This window comes from Hemitrygon akajei, chromosome 14 (assembly GCF_048418815.1).
Source record: "Hemitrygon akajei chromosome 14, sHemAka1.3, whole genome shotgun sequence".
Taxonomy (NCBI): domain Eukaryota; kingdom Metazoa; phylum Chordata; class Chondrichthyes; order Myliobatiformes; family Dasyatidae; genus Hemitrygon; species Hemitrygon akajei.
The window spans coordinates 60,836,107-60,853,817 of NC_133137.1; the positions used below are offsets into that span (position 1 = coordinate 60,836,107).

The window sequence follows — 17,711 nt, forward strand, 5'->3', positions numbered from 1 at the left end:
ACCAGAAATGGAGTACATAATGGGCTTGTGCCTGTCTCCAGGCTTCTTGATCTCAAGGCCACATACTTTGTTCAAAGTCTTGTGGAACCCTCTTGAAGACAACAAAGCACTGGACCGCTCAGTTGGCCCAAAAGCACACCACCAAAAATGTAGATCACAGGCTTCAACAGTAGCGCAGCCACATTTGAAAGAAGATGTAAAATAAATGACGGAAGTAGAGAGGATGTCGCCCTTGGTCGCGTCGTTTACTGGAGCCCTTTTCTTCCAGAGCTAAATACTATTTGTTAGTACAGTTGGCCCTCCTTATCCATGGGCTCCACATGCGTGGATTCAACCAACCGCGGATCGGGAAAACCCAGAAGTTCTCTCTCCAGCACTCGTTGTTTGACCATGTATTTTTTCTTGTCATTATTCCCTAAAGAATACAGTATAATAACTATTTACATTGCATTTACATTGTATTAGGTATTATAAGTAATCTAGAGATGAATTAAAAGTACAGGCAGTCTCTGGGTTATGAACGAGTTCCGTTCCTGAGTCCGTCATAAGTCGGATTTGAAGTCGGAACAGGTACATCCGGTATTATTTAGCGTCAGTTAGTCAAACGTTTTTCTGAGTATATAGTATATATTTTACCTTTCTATGCATATAAAACACTTAAGAAACATACGCATTTCAATAATTTAACCACTGCGTTGCTTAGTAATAATTGTAGCTTTCATCGGGGCAGGGCCTTTCGCATGCTCCATTAAAATTGTTCTGATCGTTGACCGACTGTAGCCTAACACTTTTGCAATGACCGATGGCGTTTCACCTCTTTCCGATCGCTTTATTACTTCTTTCCACCTTATTTTCAATCGTGAACATGATTATTTTTGTGAACAGAAACACTGTGAATTCAGAGCTCCGCCGGTTTTTAAAGACCACCGCACTGAGACAGGTTAAATAAAGTCCGGGGTTCCGCTGGGTCCTGAAGACCACCACACAGAGACAGGTTAAATAAAGTCCGGGGTTCCGCTGGGTCCTGAAGACCACCACACAGAGACAGGTTAAATAAGGGATTTGAGCATCGGCGTATTTTGGTATCCGCAGGGAGTCCCGGAACCAATCCCCCCCTGTGGATAAGGAGGGCTGACAGTATGTTCATGAATTGAGTCACAGAAACTCAGAATGATTACAGTGTGCAAAGAGGCCAGTCAGCCCTTTGAATCTGTGCTGGCTCTGTAGCAGGACATTCCACCATCTTGTAAATTATCTCCTTTCCATTGGTTATCCTTCTATAGAAAGGAAAACATTGCTAAAGAATAGTGGCTGAGAATAGACACTTAGTGTTAATATGGGTCCTTCACTGACTGAGACAGGTGGAATTGTATTGTGGAATAGGAAATGACAGAGAAATTGTACCATATTTTTTTAGGGTAGGCAATGGAAACCTTGCTGGAAATAATAAATACCTACAATTCTAGGGAGAACAAAGAAATCAAAGAAATTATTGGAAAATGTAATTGGACTGGAAGACAATAAATCCCCAAGATTACCTGCATCCTATGGTTTTCTCAGAGGTGACTTTGGAAGTAATTGATGTACAGGTTGTCATCTTCCAAAATTCCATAGATTTTATGGATGATAGTAAGTATAACCTCATGGTTTAACAAGGGAGTGAAAAGAATGATGAATCAGCTTGACAACAGTAAGATGAAAAAATGATTGAATTAATCAATCAGGAAATGGTAGCTCAATATTAGGATTGAGCAGAATCAATATAGGTTTATGAAAGGGAAGGAATGTTTGACAAATGAATTTTTTTGTGGTTCTAAATACCAAATTAAGTAAGGATGAATCATTTGATCCCATGTATTTAAACTTTTACAAGGCTTTTGGTAGGGTGCCACACATGAATATAGTTTTGGGAGTAATTTTCTAGGGGAGAAGAGGGGAAGAATAAAAAGGTAATTTGCAAGTTGAGACACTGTGACTTACAGAGTGGCACAAGGATTGGTGTTGGAGTCCCAGCTATTCAGTCCAAATCATTATAGGAATAAAGAATATTATGTCTATCTGATTTTTTTTGATGATATAAAACTGGGCATGTGAATGTGTAAGAATGTGGCCAATGGGATAAAACGTGGGTTGATAATAACATGGTGTGTTCCTGTTTTGTTAGCAAGTAAAACCATAGCTATGAGTTATACTGGTAAGGGCAATTTTCAAATGGTGAAGCAACACACATAAAATGCTGGTGGAACGCAGCAGGCCAGGCACCATCTATAGGAAGAAGCACTGTTGACGTTTCGGGCCAAGACCCTTCATCAGGACTAACTGAATGAAAAGATAGTAAGAGATTTGAAAGTAGGAGGGGAGGGAGAAATTTGAAATGATAGGAGAAGACAGGAGGAAGTGGGGTGAAGCTAAGAGCTGGAAAGGTGATTGGCAAAAGGGATACAGAGCTGGAGAAGGGAAAGGATCATGGGGCGGGAGCCCTAGGGAGAAAGAAAGGGGGAGGGGAGCACCAGAGGGAGATGGGGAACAAGCAAAGAGTGATGGGCAGAGAGAGAAAAAAGGGAGGGGGGGAATAAATAAATCAGGGATGGGGTAAGAAGGGGAGGAGAGGCATTAACGGAAGTTAGAGAAATCAATGTTTATGCCATCAGGTTGGAGGCTACCCAGACGGAATATAAGGTGTTCTTTCTCCAACCTGAGTGTGGCTTCATCTTGACAGTAGAGACCATGGATAGACATATCAGAATGGGAATGGGACTTGGAATTAAAGTGTGTGGCCACTGGGAGATCCTGCTTTCTCTGTATCCCTTTTGCCAATCACCTTTCCAGCTCTTAGCTTCACCCCATCCCCTCCTGTCTTCTCCTATCATTTCACATTTCCCCCTCCCCCTCCTATTCAAATCTCTTAGTATCTTTTCTTTCAGTTAGTCCTGACGAAGGGTCTCGGCCCAAAACATTGACAGTGCTTCTTCCTATAGATGCTGCCTGGCCTGCTGCGTTCCACCAGCATTTTGAGTGTGTTGCTTGAATTTCCAGCATCTGCAGATTTCCTCGTGTTTGCGGTTTCAAATGGTGAAAATGGTTTTGGTATCCAAATATCAGTAATGTTTGATTGAATTCAAGTTGAATTAGAAATTTTATTAAAGATCTTAGATTAGCATTAAGATTACTAATACTGCAATATTTTCCAAATTAACAGTTGGAGGTTCTGAGAGTTGCATTTGTTCTGCAAGGTCTTATTATCTTATTGTGTTCTTTGCAGGCAGAAAATCTCATATGGAGGAAGTGCAGGATGAGCTGGCGCACAGACTTACAATTGGGCGTGGTGCTGCACAGAAGAAGTTTCAGGTGTTACGAAGCAACAGCACAACCATTGGCATTTGCTACGATTCGACCCCGGAGGAAGTTGCAGAATGGTTACGGTCCAAGGGTTTTAGCGCTGTGTAAGTACATATCACAGTCAAACACATGGGACAAAATACAAATACTGGCATTCATAAATATTTGGATACAAAAACTGCTAAAATTTAAGCTCTATTTGGAAATTTAAATTCATGAAAGCATTTAAAAAAAACTAAACTAGTGCTAGGGAATAGTCCAAAAATGATAAAATGCAGATCATTTTGTATCACTTTGTCGACTAAAGTTCCACACCAATTTTACATTTGTTTATATCAGCTCAATAAAATAAAATAAATGCAATACTTTGTTTTTGCTCTTCTAAATAATAATAACTTTATTTATATAGTACCTTTCATACATTAAGATGCAGGTTCAAAGTGCTTTAGAGATTGTAAAGATCGATATAATAAAAATGAGACAAAATTTAAAAATCGTAAGTAAAGATAAGCATTATATAGAATAAGATGTAATTAAATATACTGAATTATATAAATGTAATTAATTAATCCTGTAGCTGTGCTGAATTTGTTTAAAAGTAGGATTTTATAAGGACTTTGAAACATTCTACAGTACTATCCTGGCATACCTCAGCCAGTAGAGTATTCCAGATTTTTGGTGCATAAGAGCAAAAGGCCACATCACCAGTTCTTCTATGCTTTGCTTCAGGAAACCTCAGCCAATCAGTACTCGTGGATCTAATATTATGATATGGATGTAAGGGATAGACAGCCCAAAATATACAGATGAGCTAGATTTTATAGAGCCTTATATGCAATTAAGAGCATTTTAAATTTGATCTTAAATAACCATTTATTCCTTTTGAAAGCAAATGGACCCACTGTGCATGCTAAAGATTGAATAGCAGATTTCCTAGCCTAAGTCCATGTGACTATAGAATGTGGTAGGTACAGCCAGTCCATCACAAGCAAAACCCTCCCCACCATTGAGTACACTTACAAGGAGCGCTTCTACAAGAAAGCAGCATATATCATCAAAGACCCTCACTATCCAGGCCATGCCCTCCTCTTGCTACTACCATCGGGCAGGAAGGACAGGAGCCATAGGTGCTGCACCACCAGGTTCAGGAACAGTTATTACCCTACAGTTATTGGGCTTCGGAATCGGTGTGCATAACTTCATTCACTACAACCCAGAATTCAAAATAAATTTGTTATCAATGTATCTATCTGTCACCATATACAACCCTGCGATTCATTTTCTTGCGGGCATACTGAATAAATCCATAATAGAATAATAACCATAATAGAATCAACAAAAATTTGCACACCAATTTGGGCATTAAACCAATGTGCAAAAGACAACAAACTGTGCAAGTACAAAAAGAAAGAAATGATAATAAATTAATAAGCAATAAATATCGAGAACATGAGATGAACAGTCCTTGAAAATGAGTCCATAATTTGTCGGAATATTTCAATGATGGGGCAAGCGGAGTTGAGTGAATTTATCCCCTTTGGTTAAAGAGCCTGATGGTTGACTGGTAATAACTGTTCCTGAACCTGGTTATGTGAGTCCGGAGGCTCCTGTACCACCTTCCTGATGGCAGCAGTAAGAAGAGAGCATGTCCTCAATGGTGGGGGTTGCTGATGATGATGCTGCTTTCCCGCAACAACGCTTAGTATAGATGTGCTCAATGAAGAGGAAGTCTTTACCCATGATACACTGAGCCATATCCACTACTTTATGGAGGATTATTTGTTCAAGGGCATTGGTGTTTCCATACCAGCCTATGATGCAGCAAGTCAGTATACTCTCCACCACATATCTATAGAAGGTTGTGGAAGTTTTAGATGTCATGCCGAATCTTTGCAAACTCTTAAAGAAGTAGAGGCACTGCCATGCTTCTTTCATAATTGCACTTACATGCTGGGCCCAGACAGGTAGTAACACCGAGGAATTTAAAATTGCTAACCCTCTCCACCTCTGATCCTGAGATGAGGACTGGCTTATGGTCTTGCTGACATTTTCAATCTCCCTCCTGTATGCTGATTCATCACCACCCTTGATTCAGCCTAGGGCAGAGGTGTTGTCAGCAAACTTCAATATGGCATTGGAGATGTGCTTAGCCACACAGTCATAAGTGTAAAGTGAGTAGAGCAGGTGCTAAGCAACACCGATGCACCTGTGCATATGGAGATCGTGGTGGGGATGTTGTTGCCAAACCGAACTGGCTGGAGGTATTGAGGCCAAGGTCTAGAAGCTCTAAATTGATTCTATGATGAATAAACTCTTCTCAGGCTTCCACCCGGGTATAGATATCCATTATAACTGACATTGAAATAGAAGTTAGCTTCTATTTAGAACTGGTGGGAGTTAGCTGATGATGGATTATTGTTGGGTTCAACGCTGGAGCACTAATGTCTTTGAGAGAGATTTAGATGCACTGTGCATCCACCTCTCATCTTTACACTGGGGCTGGATTGTGTTCATTTGAAAAGGGTTGCTAACCCTGTGGGAAAAGATAAGTTTGAATTACCTTAATGTTTTTAATTTTTACAGTGCTTTTAATCAAGCTATTCTTAATTGTAATTAAAAATCAGAATGCTTTTAAATCTTTAAGACATTATTTATGCCTCTCAGAGCTTGCTCTGAGTGGTGTGCTAAGTTTAAGGAGAATTTGTTTCCTGGGTGGAGGGAGACTATTTTGATGTCTGTTTGAACAAACGAAGGGTCCTCAATCAGCCCTGGTGGTGAAATGAACAGACAGACAGACAGACATACTTTATTTATCCCGAGGGAAATTGGGTTTCGTTACAGCCGCACCAACCAAGAATAGTGAAGAAATATAGCAATATAAAACCATAAATAATTAAATAATAATAAGTTAATCAAGTGTTGAGGTATTGGACATCCCCAGTGAAAGTGAGACTGCTGGGGCCTGGAACCTCTTAATTATTAAAAGCAGCAAAAAGCATGTTGTTTTGGGAAGAGGCAGGACAAGGGGAGCTAAGATAGTCAATATATGATGTTCATTAAGCACACTAGTCACCTGTCTGCAAAAAACCATGAAGTAAAAAGCATCAGGGTAGTGGAAGACTGAAGTAACAAAGGAACTAACATGTATAGTTATGGTATATGGAAAGCATTTCATGAGAAAATGATTAACTTAAGCACTTATAATCATGAATTTTTGAAAAGAAAGGCATGCAAAAGTATTTCTTCAGGGTTGGAGTGTTCAATAATTACAACTAATTAGTGTTTTAAAACTGATTTCAAGAAAATGTGTTTTAAAAAAAATAAACCACAACTTGAATTTGATATCAATGTATTGTTTTGGTTCTTGCAGAGCAGCCTTTGGTGTAGCCATGTTCCATTGACAGTTACTTGCAGATTTCCAAATGTCAGTATTGGTGTTAGTACGTTGCAAATTCTAAGCCAAAATCTCCTTTGAAAAGTGTGTATATGATAGGAAGCATTAAAGTTGTATTTTAGATAAAGTACTCAGGTGGCTGAACTTACTCAATGAAAGATCAGAAGACTGAAGACTACTGTGGATGAAGTATATGTATAAAATTATAACAAGTTAGAAATCTTATACTTTATCACTTTCTCCCTTTTAGTTTGCTGTTTGTTCAGTTTAAAACGTTAATATCTTGAATGGATCATATTTAAAACATTACTTCTGAGCTACACAACTTTTTGTGTTACAGCACTGTGAACAGTTTGGGTATTCTCTCTGGAGCACAGCTTTTCTCACTAAATAAGGATGAGTTGAGAACTGTTTGTCCTGATGAAGGTGCTCGTGTGTACAGTCAGGTTACGGTACAAAAGGCTGCTTTGGAGGTAATGCTTTTCTGAATCACTTCATTGAACTTTTAAGATCACATCTATGATATTGAATCAATACAGGGCCTTTATATTTTTTGAATTAAATCTGATTAAACTTTTGTGAATATTCACTAGACGAATGGAGTTCAACCCAGAGAAATGTGAGGTTATTCACTTTCGAAGTTGAAGGCTGTATACTGGGTTATTGGCAGGATTCTTAGCAGGGTGGAGAAGCAGAGATTTTGGGACCCACATAACATAGATCACTCAAAGTTGTTGCGCAAGTTGATAGGATTGTTAAGAAGGCTTATGATGTGTTGGCCTTCATTAGTCGGGGATTACGCTCAAGAGCCACAAGAAAACATAACATAAAAAATAGGAGCAGGAGTAAGCCATCTGACCCGCCAAGCCTACTCAATAAGATCATGGCTGATCTGACCATGGACTCATCTCCACCTGTCTTCCTTTTACCCATAATCCTAAGTTCCCCTACTATGCAAAATGTTAGACCACACTTGGAATATTGGGATCAGTTCTCGTCTCATTATAAGAAGGATGTGGAAGCTTTAGATAGTTCAGAGGAGATTTACCAGGATGCTGCCTGGATTGGAGAGCATGTCATATCAGGATAGGTTGAGTAAGCTAGGGCTTTTCTCTTTGGACTGAAGGAGGATAGGAGAAAATTTGATAGAGGTATATGAGATAATAAGAGGCATAGATTGCATGGATAGCCAGAAACTTTTTCCAGGGCTAAAAATGGCTAGTGCAAAGAGACTTAATTTTAAGATGATTGGAGGAAAGTATAGGCAGAATTTCAGAGGTAAGTTTACTTTTACACAATGGTGGATGTGTGAAACATGCTGCCAGGGATGGTGATAGAGGTAAATACATTATGGATATTAAAATGGAGGACTTTGTGGGAGGGAAGGATTAGTTTGATCTTAGAGTAGGCACAACATCGTGGGCCGAAGTACCTGAATTGTGTTGTAATGTTCTACATATGTATGTAGATAATCAAAGTGTTTCTGATTTTGCCAGTACTGCATAATAGGTCTCAGTGATCACATCCAGTTTTATCACAATATTCTCATTTCCCCCTCTCACCTTATCTCCTTACCTGCCCATTACCTCTCTCTGGTGCTTCTCCCCCGCCCCCCCCCCCCCCCACTTGTTTTCTTCCATGGCCTTCTGTCCTCCCCTATCAGATTCCCCTTCTCCAGCCCTGTATCTCTTTTACCAATGAACTTCCCAGCTCTTTATTTCACGCCTCGCCCCCACTTCCTGGTTTCATCTATCAGCTTGTGTTTCTTCCTCCCCACCCCTCCACTTTCTTACTCAGACTCCTCATTTTTTTTTTTGTTTCTCCAGTCCTGATGAAGAGTCTTGGCCCGAAATGTTGACTGTACTCTTTTCCATAGATGCTACCTGACCTGCTAAGTTCCTCCAGCATTTGTGTGTGTTGCTTGATGCAAGAAGTAGATTTAAAGATGAAATTGTTTTGTATAATACTTGCTTACTATGCGTCGATGATAGAAAAATCTGCTGCCAACATTGAAATTCTCATACAATCCACCTTGAAAGAAGGATAATTTTCTAAACAAAAGTCAGAGGTACAAAGGGACTTGGGAGTCTAATTCTAGGATTCCCTAAAGGTTAACTTGCAGGTTGACTTAGTAGTTAGAAAGACAAATGCAACGCTACCATTAATTTGGAGAGAACTAGAAGATAAAAACAAAAATGTAATGCTGATGCTTTATAAGGATATAATTATCATGGTCCATGTCCATTTATCAGTATATACAGCAGAATTGATTGCCATTATTTTGGGCTTGCAGTGGGTGGAGGTAATTTGTCCTCGCAAAGTTGTAATTTGTTCAGATTCCTTTTTGGTTTGACGAGTCTTAAAACAGGTCATTATAGCAGTAGGTCAGATTTACTGTTGGAAGCTCTTCAAACTTTATTTCATATTCAAAGTATTGGTTTACATGTATGCTTCTTGTGGGTCCCTGCACATAGAGGTGTTTGAGCATAATGAGTAGGTTGATTGTTTAGCCAAAAACTCTGTTAAAAGTTCAAATGTGGATATAGAACTTCCATGTAGCAAATCAGAAGGTAAGGGGTTGGTGGGGTTAAGAACTAGGGGATTATGGCAAGACTCATAGGATAATGGGCATAAGGGGAGACACCTTTCCAGAATTGTTGGGTAGATGGGAGAGGGAGTAAGACAAGAAGGGAAGGAATTACATTGATTCGACTTAGAATTGGGCACACTATGCTTAATTGTTTCTTTTATCTTGTTGGAAAACATCAGTCTGGAGTGTGTAGGTCTTGTCATCATTATGAAACAGTTAAACATATTCTATTACATTGTGAAACATATAAGAATGAAAGAAGTCAAATGCAGGCTTCACTACTGTCTTTGGGGGGGGGTTGTTAATTTACATTTAAAAACTAAGTTATGGAAGTGACTTTAATTTGATTCACAATATTGTCTTCCATTATTTACAATCTAAAGGGCTTTTTGGGGTAATGTAGTTTTCATTTGATAAAGAACTATTAGGGGTTTTATTTCACAAACAAGAGAAAATCTGCAGATGCTGGATATCTGAGCAACACACACAAAATGCTGGAGGAACTCAGCAGGCCAGGCAGCATCTATGGAAAAGAGTACAGTCGATGTTTCGGGCCAAAACCCTTCGATAGGAGTTGAGTTTATTTCCCTCTCTCTACCACACTCCAGTACAGTTGGTGGTGGTAATGTACCTTTAAGTTGGACTGCCAACTAGTATTAAAAGTCAGAAGAAAAAGAATGGTCCATGTGTTAATTGTGTCTAGTCCATAAGAGTCGTTTTTAGGCATCCTTTGTATTACAACTATTTGGCTAGAGGTGTAGCTTCTTCTGGAGTGCAGATCTTCAAACTGCAGTTGGGATGTTATCTGATCTTGCTTTACTCTATACAGTGATCTTATAGGAAGGATGTGATTGAGCAGGAAGATAGGAAGGGTGTGGTTGTGAGAGTAGGTGCAGAGAGTACAAAGGAAATTCACCAGCTTGTTACTTGGATTGGAGGACTTAAGTTATGGGGAGAGAATAGATTGGCTGTGCTAGGTGTAAGAGTCTGAGAGATAATATGAGGGAGTTATATAAAATTCTAAGAAGCATAGATAGGGGAGGTGGTCAGATTATTTTCCCATGGTAAGTGTATCAAAAATAAAAGGACATTGGTTTAAGGTAAGAGGGTGGAGTTTTAATAAAGATTTGAGTGGATGTACTTAACACAGAAGGTGGTTGCTATCTGGGTCTATTTCAACATCTACCAGATGGAGATGTTGAAATCAGATACAATAATTTTGTTTAAGATATATTTTGACAAGCATAGAAAGATGCAGACCTAATGCAAGCAAGTGGAATTATTAAGGATGAGTAAAAAGATTGGCATGTGCATGGTGGACTAAAAGGCATCTTTTCATGTGGGCGACATGGTTGCATAGCACAATTACAATGCCAGTGACCTGTTTTGAATTCCACCACTCTGTCAGGAGTTTGTATATTCTACCTGTGATAACGTGGGTTTCCTCTGAATGAGATGTATGGGTTAATTGGTTGCATGGGTTTAATTGGCTGGTGTGGGTTCATTGGACCAGAGGGCCTGTTACTGTTCTGTATCTCTATTTAAAAGCTCTAGGACTTTGATTTAGTTAGTTTTGCCCCAAAATTCAACTTGTATTTTTATTTAAAAATACTAAATAAAAGCTGTTAAATAAAATTATGATATTCACTCAAATATATTACTTCAGCTGTGACATTACAAAAGTGATCCTATTCTCCTTAATATTACCTAATTACTGCCTGTTACGCCGCTGGCACTTAGGGCAGCAATGAAGGCTCTCCATCTCTGTCTTTGTCCATCTTCTCTACTGTGCCTGTGTGTGGTTCAGGGTCCTAATTTTTCTTAATATTTTGGGCAGAAATTGATGACATCTGAAGGGAAGCTATATTTCATTCATATTTTGAACTATGGAGTTCTTAACTTGTACTCTTCACCTTGGAGGTAATGTGAAAATACATTCAGGGTATTTGCTACGTGCGCGGATAACTTGGCAAATGTTATTCCCAATTAATGAATAAGGAATTATGGAAATATTTTTCTAGCTGCCTAAAAATAATGTTTGCATCCAATGGATTGTAATCTTCAAAGATTATATTGATTATTTAATTATAAATCCTGATTGGACACTTGTACTAAAGAAGTTTATTCCAACTCTGAGGACCTTTTTTAAAATTTAGTTTTTGCCATCACATTGGTTAGGCGTAGTGACTTTTTTTTCTTTGTCTACAATGTTGTGTTTGTACATTTATTTATAATACAGGTCTTGAATTTGGTTATAGCAGTGAAGACAGTGCAGTTATTTTTTGAAGACCTGGTGTTATAAATACACACAGAACGCTGTTTTGTGAAAACAATGGCTATACTTGGAAGCTGGAAATCACATACAAGCTTCCGCTGTCATTAGGAGCAGAAAGATCTTTTTCGTTTGTCAAAAAATTCTAGTACTTCATTTAATTGCCTTTTGTAGTGACACTGTGGCAATGAATTGCGTGAAGCAGTAGCAGATTTGTTGCTGTACTAGATAAATGGCAGAAATGTTATGGAAAATTAATCATTTGGCACTTTAGGATCTTAAAAACTAATTTGTTATTAAACTTGCAATGAATCTAAAATTTTATTCATTATATCTGGAGGCCCAGAATTTATGGTTAGTAGCAAAGTGATGGCAGTTACTGCTAAATGGGACAAAAGTTCCCAATGCTATCCCAAGGAACTTTGATCTAAGAACTTCTATTTTTGCCACTCATGGTTTTGCAAGAGTAAAATGGATTGGTTACATCTATCATTCTAGATTAACAACAATTTAAAAGATTTTTTAGGCAGAAAACAAATATTTTTAAACATTTCAAGTGTTAAATGAAGTGCTAAATTTGTGATCAAGGTAGAAACCAAAATATATTCTCAAAATTGTCAACAGCAAGAGATTCTGTAGATGCTGGAAACCTTGAGCAATACACACAAAATTCTGGAGGAACTCAGCAAGTCAGGCAGCATCTATGGAGGAATAAACGGCCGATATTTTGGGGCCGAGCTCCTTCATCAGGACTGGAAAAGAAGGGGGAGGAAGCCAGAATAAGGTGGGGGGAGGGGAAGGAGTGCAAGCTGCCTGCTGATAGGTGAAGCCAGGTAAGGGGGAAGGCTGGTGATTCGGGGAGGGGGGATGAAATGAGAAGCTGGGAGTGGTAGATGGATAAGGTTAAGGGCTGAAGAAGGAATCTGATAGGAGAGGACAGTGGACCATGTAAGAAAGGAGAGGAGGAGGGGTAACAGAGGAATGTGATGGGCAGGTGAAGAGAAGAGGTGAGAAGAGAATGGTAAAAGAGAAAACCAGGGGGTGGGGGAGGAAGAGAAATACCCAAAAGTCTGAGAAATTGATCTCCATGCCATCAGTTTGGAGGCTACCCAGACAGAATATGAGGTGTTGCTCCTTCAACCTGAGTGTGGCCTCATCATGGCAGTAGAGGAGGCCATGGACTAACATGTCTGAATGGGAAGTTGAAATGAAATGGTGGCCACCTGGAAATTGCACGTTTTGTGGTACACAGAGTAAAAGTGCTCTCCTACCTATGTGGGATCTCACTGATGTAGGGGAAACTACACTGAGAGCACCAGGTACAGTGGATGTAGTGTCGCTGGTGAAGTGTTGCCTCACCTGGAAGCACTGTTTGGGGCTTTGGTGGTGAAGAAAGAGGTGTAGTTGCAGGTGTAGCACTTCTCCTGCTTGTCGAGGTTAGTGCCAGGGGAGATCAGCAGGGGAGGACAAGTGAACAAGAGAGTCACTTAGAGAGTGATCCCATTGGGAAGTGGGAGTGGGGACAGGGGAGATGTTCTTACTGGTAGGATCCTGTTGCAGATGGCAGAAGTTATGGAGAAGGATTTGGACATGGATGCTCGTGGGGTGGTAGGTAAGGACCAAGGTAACCTTATCCCTATTATGGTATTAAGGGAATGGAAGAGAAGCAGGTAAGGGCAACATCATTGGTGATGGAAGTGAAGTCTGTTTCTTTGAAGATGGAAGATAGTTCAGATATTCCAGAATGTAAAGCCTTATCCTGAGGACAGATGTAGAGTTGGAGGAATAGGGAATAGTGTTTTTACAAGTGACAGACTGATAAAGGCTATAGTCAATGGAGCTGTGAGAGTCAGTAGTTTTTAACAGATAGTTTGTCTCTAGAGATGGAGAAAGCGATATTGAGGTGACAGAAATGGAACATGTAAATGTGAGAGCAGGGTGGAGGTTGGAGGTAAAATTGATGGAATTGATGAGCTCAGCATAGTTCAGGAAGCAGCACCGAAGCACTCGTCAATGCAGCACTGAAAGAGTTGGGGAGTGTTACTGGTGTAGGCTTGGAACTTGGGCTATTCCACCTTGCCAGTGAAAAGGTAGGCGTAGCTTGGGCCCATGCAGGTGCCCACAGTTACTCCTTGAGTTTGGAGAAAGTGGGAGGAACCGAGAGGGAAATTTTTGAGGAGGAGAACTGGTTCTGCCAGGTGGAGGGTGGCGGTGGAGGGAAACTGGTTAGGTCTGTTGTCTGAAAAGCAGCAGAGAGCTTTTGGTCTTTTTGATGGGGGATAAAAGTGTATAGGACTGGGCATCCATCGTTTCAATCAGGGTTCTTGGCCTTTTTTTATGCTATAGGCACCTACCATTAATCGAGGGGTCTGTGGACCCCAGATTGGGAACCCTGCTGTAAATGAAGTGATCAAGGCCAGGGAACTTAAAGTGATTGAGAATGTGCAAAGTGTCACAGATGTAGGTAGGGAGGGACTTAAGGGCCTGTTTCTGTGCTGTAATGTTCTATAGTTCTATTTCTGCTTTAAGTTATATGCACGATAGTACCTGAAACTCTGGTCAATGAGCAAAGAGCTATGGGGAAAACCAGCCGTTCTGACATTGCCACAGTAACTGAGACATGTGTTTTCAATCAATTTTCCCTTTCAAATTTATAATACTTTTAGGAGGATGAGTGGATGAGAACAGGCAAGATTTACAAATTACTGCTTAGATCAGGGTTGAATATCTTGTAATTTGCATTTCTCACATTTTGAAATGAGAATAGTGCACTGATTGATTGAATTCTTGTATGGCCATTTGTAGCATTGTTGGTATCTTTAATTATATATAATTGGTAAGATATAAAAAGAAATCTTGATGCATTGAATTTAGTCATCCATTAGTTGAACACTTCCTCTGGAAATGTAGTCATTTAAAGTGGCAGTTGTATGGATGCAGTTGAGCGCTTTCATTTACAAAGACATGTTAAGTAAGCTGTGAAATCTTATAGCACAGTAAGAGACCATTCAGTATCATTCAATATTATGCAGTCTCTAAGAAACAGCCATGCAAGGAACCAGAGTGCCTTGTTTGCAGTGTACTATACTTGAAGTCCTTCAGTATAAAATACCATAATATTAATCAGTCAGGAGGAGGGAATTGAGAAATTGTTAAGTGTACTGTCATGCCAGAGAGCGCCACTTAATGATTTTGAGAATGCTGCAGTCCATCTTATCTGACTATAAGATCTATTTACGAACCAGTTGTTTTAATTGATATTGGTCTTTAAATTGAAAATCATTGGAAAAAATGTTTAAGTGTTTTTTTGGCATTCTCAAAAAGAGTATAAAATTCCTCATAAAATTGTGCTCAGAATTGTGAATGTGAAATGACACAAGCCTTTTGTTTTAAACTATAACATATTGAATGATAGTATTTGCAGTGCAATTGAGAACAGAAAAAAATCAAGATTCTTCTCTTTTCTCTTCTTCCAACATTCTATGCAAAACCATAAACCTTGTTTATCTTTGTGCCTTCAGGATAAGCGTGGGACATCAGAACTAGAAGAGATCATGAAACGGAGGCAAGAAAAACTCAGTGCTGCTGGCTGTGACTCTGGAGTGGAATCTTTTGATGAAGGAAACAGCCATTCATGAAATGTTACCATGATGCTTTTCTGCATTCTAGGAAGCGACTGAGAGATTATCTGACTTTTTTCTGAAATTATGCACAGAATGCACAAATTGGAGGAATAGGGAAGTACATCTCCCCAAAGGACAAATGTTTACTACTATGGCACAGTACAGAATTATGTAAAAATTTGTTACTCTTAAAATTCAGTGGATCTTTTGCAATCTTAATGTTGATTGCATTCTTTGAATATAATTTAATATTCTGCTTGATTTATTATGCAGTGAATGAGGTATGTAATGTTCTGTTGTAGAATGATAAAAGGGAATAGGATTGAGTGTTTGAGTCACTGTTGTCTGCAAGTTTTAAATTCAGAAGATTAATTTTGGTATGAAGCACTAAAATGGTTTTTCTATGATTGGCATTTAATGTAAGAGTACCAAAATGTCATTGTAGAAGATGTCACTGATTTAATAAAGCAGTTTCTTTATCTTATTAAATACACTATTGTGATCTAAAAGCTTGACCAGAAAGTTGCATTAAACACTGAGCTACTTTGCTACTGTACTTGGTGTGAAACCTTTTAGAGCAGAAGTGAACAACTAGCAACACTACCCCACCCCAGAAGTCTATGTAATGTTTTATTGATGTTACACATAGCCACTAAAAGATTTCACATGCAAGTTGTCTTTTTCACTGTCTGAACTTTAAATTTTGTTATCTTGCTGTAATTTTATGAAAACATGCTGAATTGAGAATGTTGTACATTTGAGAACTTAAATCCATTTAGAAGGATTTGATATTGTATTTGTATAGTTTCATGGTGCCTTTTCCATACAATTAAGCTATAATTCTGCAATAAATGGTATTTACTGCTACATTCCTTACTGTTCATTTAATATTAAGCATTTATCTCCCACAGCAACACTTAATGTCTCTGTACAGGTTTCTCCTTAAATCTTCTTCTCAGCTCCTTTACCTTGAATATTTTAGTGATTGTCATTTAGATTATCTGACCTTCTGCCCTTCCCATGTTTCATTTTCTTTAGCTCCATATGCTTTTCCCATTTGAACTTGCCAGTTCTTTAGGTTTGAATGGGAAAGTACAGGGCCTCTAAAGCTCAATATTAAGGCCATCATTATTTAGCATATACATCAATTATGGCAGCTGCTCTATTCCCTCTGAAGCAGCAGATGAGTGGCGATCGGCTGGGTTGATGGTTCTGTAAATGGATGGATTTCAGTTGCTCTGCAGAATTTGGTGGCAGGACCTGATTGCCAACATTTGTATTTGTAGTTCCTGGTCATGGCCAGTTAGATTGATGCTGGCAATTTAAAGGGAGGACTTGTGAAAAGCCAGAGCTACAGTGCTGAGAATGAGCAAGCTGGGGGAGTGTTTGGGAGAGTTCAACTTAGAGGTAAAATTGAAATCATCAGGACATGTTTACTGTTTAGTTGTGGGGAAGTAAGTAAGTGGAAAGAATTTATCTCCTAAGCCATATGATCCTTGTTTGGGATGTTATCCAAATCATAGAAATTCTAGCCAGCCTGGGCTAAATAAAAATAAAAATAAATCTGAGCTTCTAACCTCATTTAGTATTTAAATCCTAAATCCTAGCTGCTTAGCAAGGCTAAACACCCAATGTTTGATTACTTAACAATACTAGTTGTATTTTGATGATGAATTGCTGTGCAATATTTTCATCAAACTCCAAAGACTTTTTTTAAAGTAAGCATCTGATAGATCACGACTCTGGTGCTGAGTTTCTTCACCTCAAAGAAAGACAGTATTTTAATTTTCTACAAATTCATTTCTGTCTTTGGACAGTCAACATTTCAGATTGAGACCCTTCATTGTGACCATTGCCCTCCATGAATGCTGCCTGATCTGCTGAGTTCCTCTAGCACAGGGGTTACCAAGGACCCCTCGGTTAATGGTATGAGTCCAGGCATAAAAAAGGTTGGGAATCCCTGCTGTAGCATTTTGCTTCTCCAGGTTCCAGCATCTGTAGCCTTTTGTGTCTTTGGGCAGTCATGAAATGCAAGTCTTCACATATTCCTGTAACCTATTCACTCACTTGTCAATTATCTCCCTCCCAGCACAGATTCTCTTCCTACCAATTTACATGAGCAACAATTTGCAGTGGCTAATTAATTTATGGGTTTCACTGGCTTGGTGTCAGACCTAACCAGCAGTTTAAGAATCAACCAGTGTTCTGTGGGTTTGGAGGTCGAGACTAGATCAGCTTTAATATCACCAGTATATTTTGTGAAATTTGTTAACTTACCGGCTACTACAAAGGCTAGTACCCAAGATGGAGCTGACTAATTTTAACAACTTTCTGTAGTTTCTTTCGATCCTGAGCCAGAGACTTCTTAAGGTGATCTACCAGTCTTATGAAACCCATTAATGGCTTACATTTTTAGTAAACTCCAGCTTTATTGAACAAAATCACCTAAAACTTACGAGCTGCGAGGGAAGAATTTGAAATCACAACTCCAGC

At 39.1% G+C, this 17,711-nt stretch overlaps 1 protein-coding gene across 7 annotated transcripts in view; it reads left to right on the top strand.

Moving 5' to 3' along the window:
• eps8a (EGFR pathway substrate 8a, signaling adaptor) overlaps nucleotides 1-16,085 on the top strand; it is a 216,787-nt gene extending 200,702 nt beyond the window's left edge. For all 7 annotated transcript variants that reach the window (XM_073066193.1, XM_073066198.1, XM_073066195.1 and 4 more), the window contains 3 exons: nucleotides 3,263-3,443; nucleotides 7,074-7,206; nucleotides 15,117-16,085. In XM_073066193.1, coding sequence (XP_072922294.1) covers nucleotides 3,263-3,443; nucleotides 7,074-7,206; nucleotides 15,117-15,233 — 431 coding nt within the window. In that variant the 3' untranslated portion in view covers nucleotides 15,234-16,085. The remainder of the gene's footprint in view (nucleotides 1-3,262; nucleotides 3,444-7,073; nucleotides 7,207-15,116) is intronic.
• The last annotated feature ends 1,626 nt before the right edge of the window (nucleotides 16,086-17,711 follow it).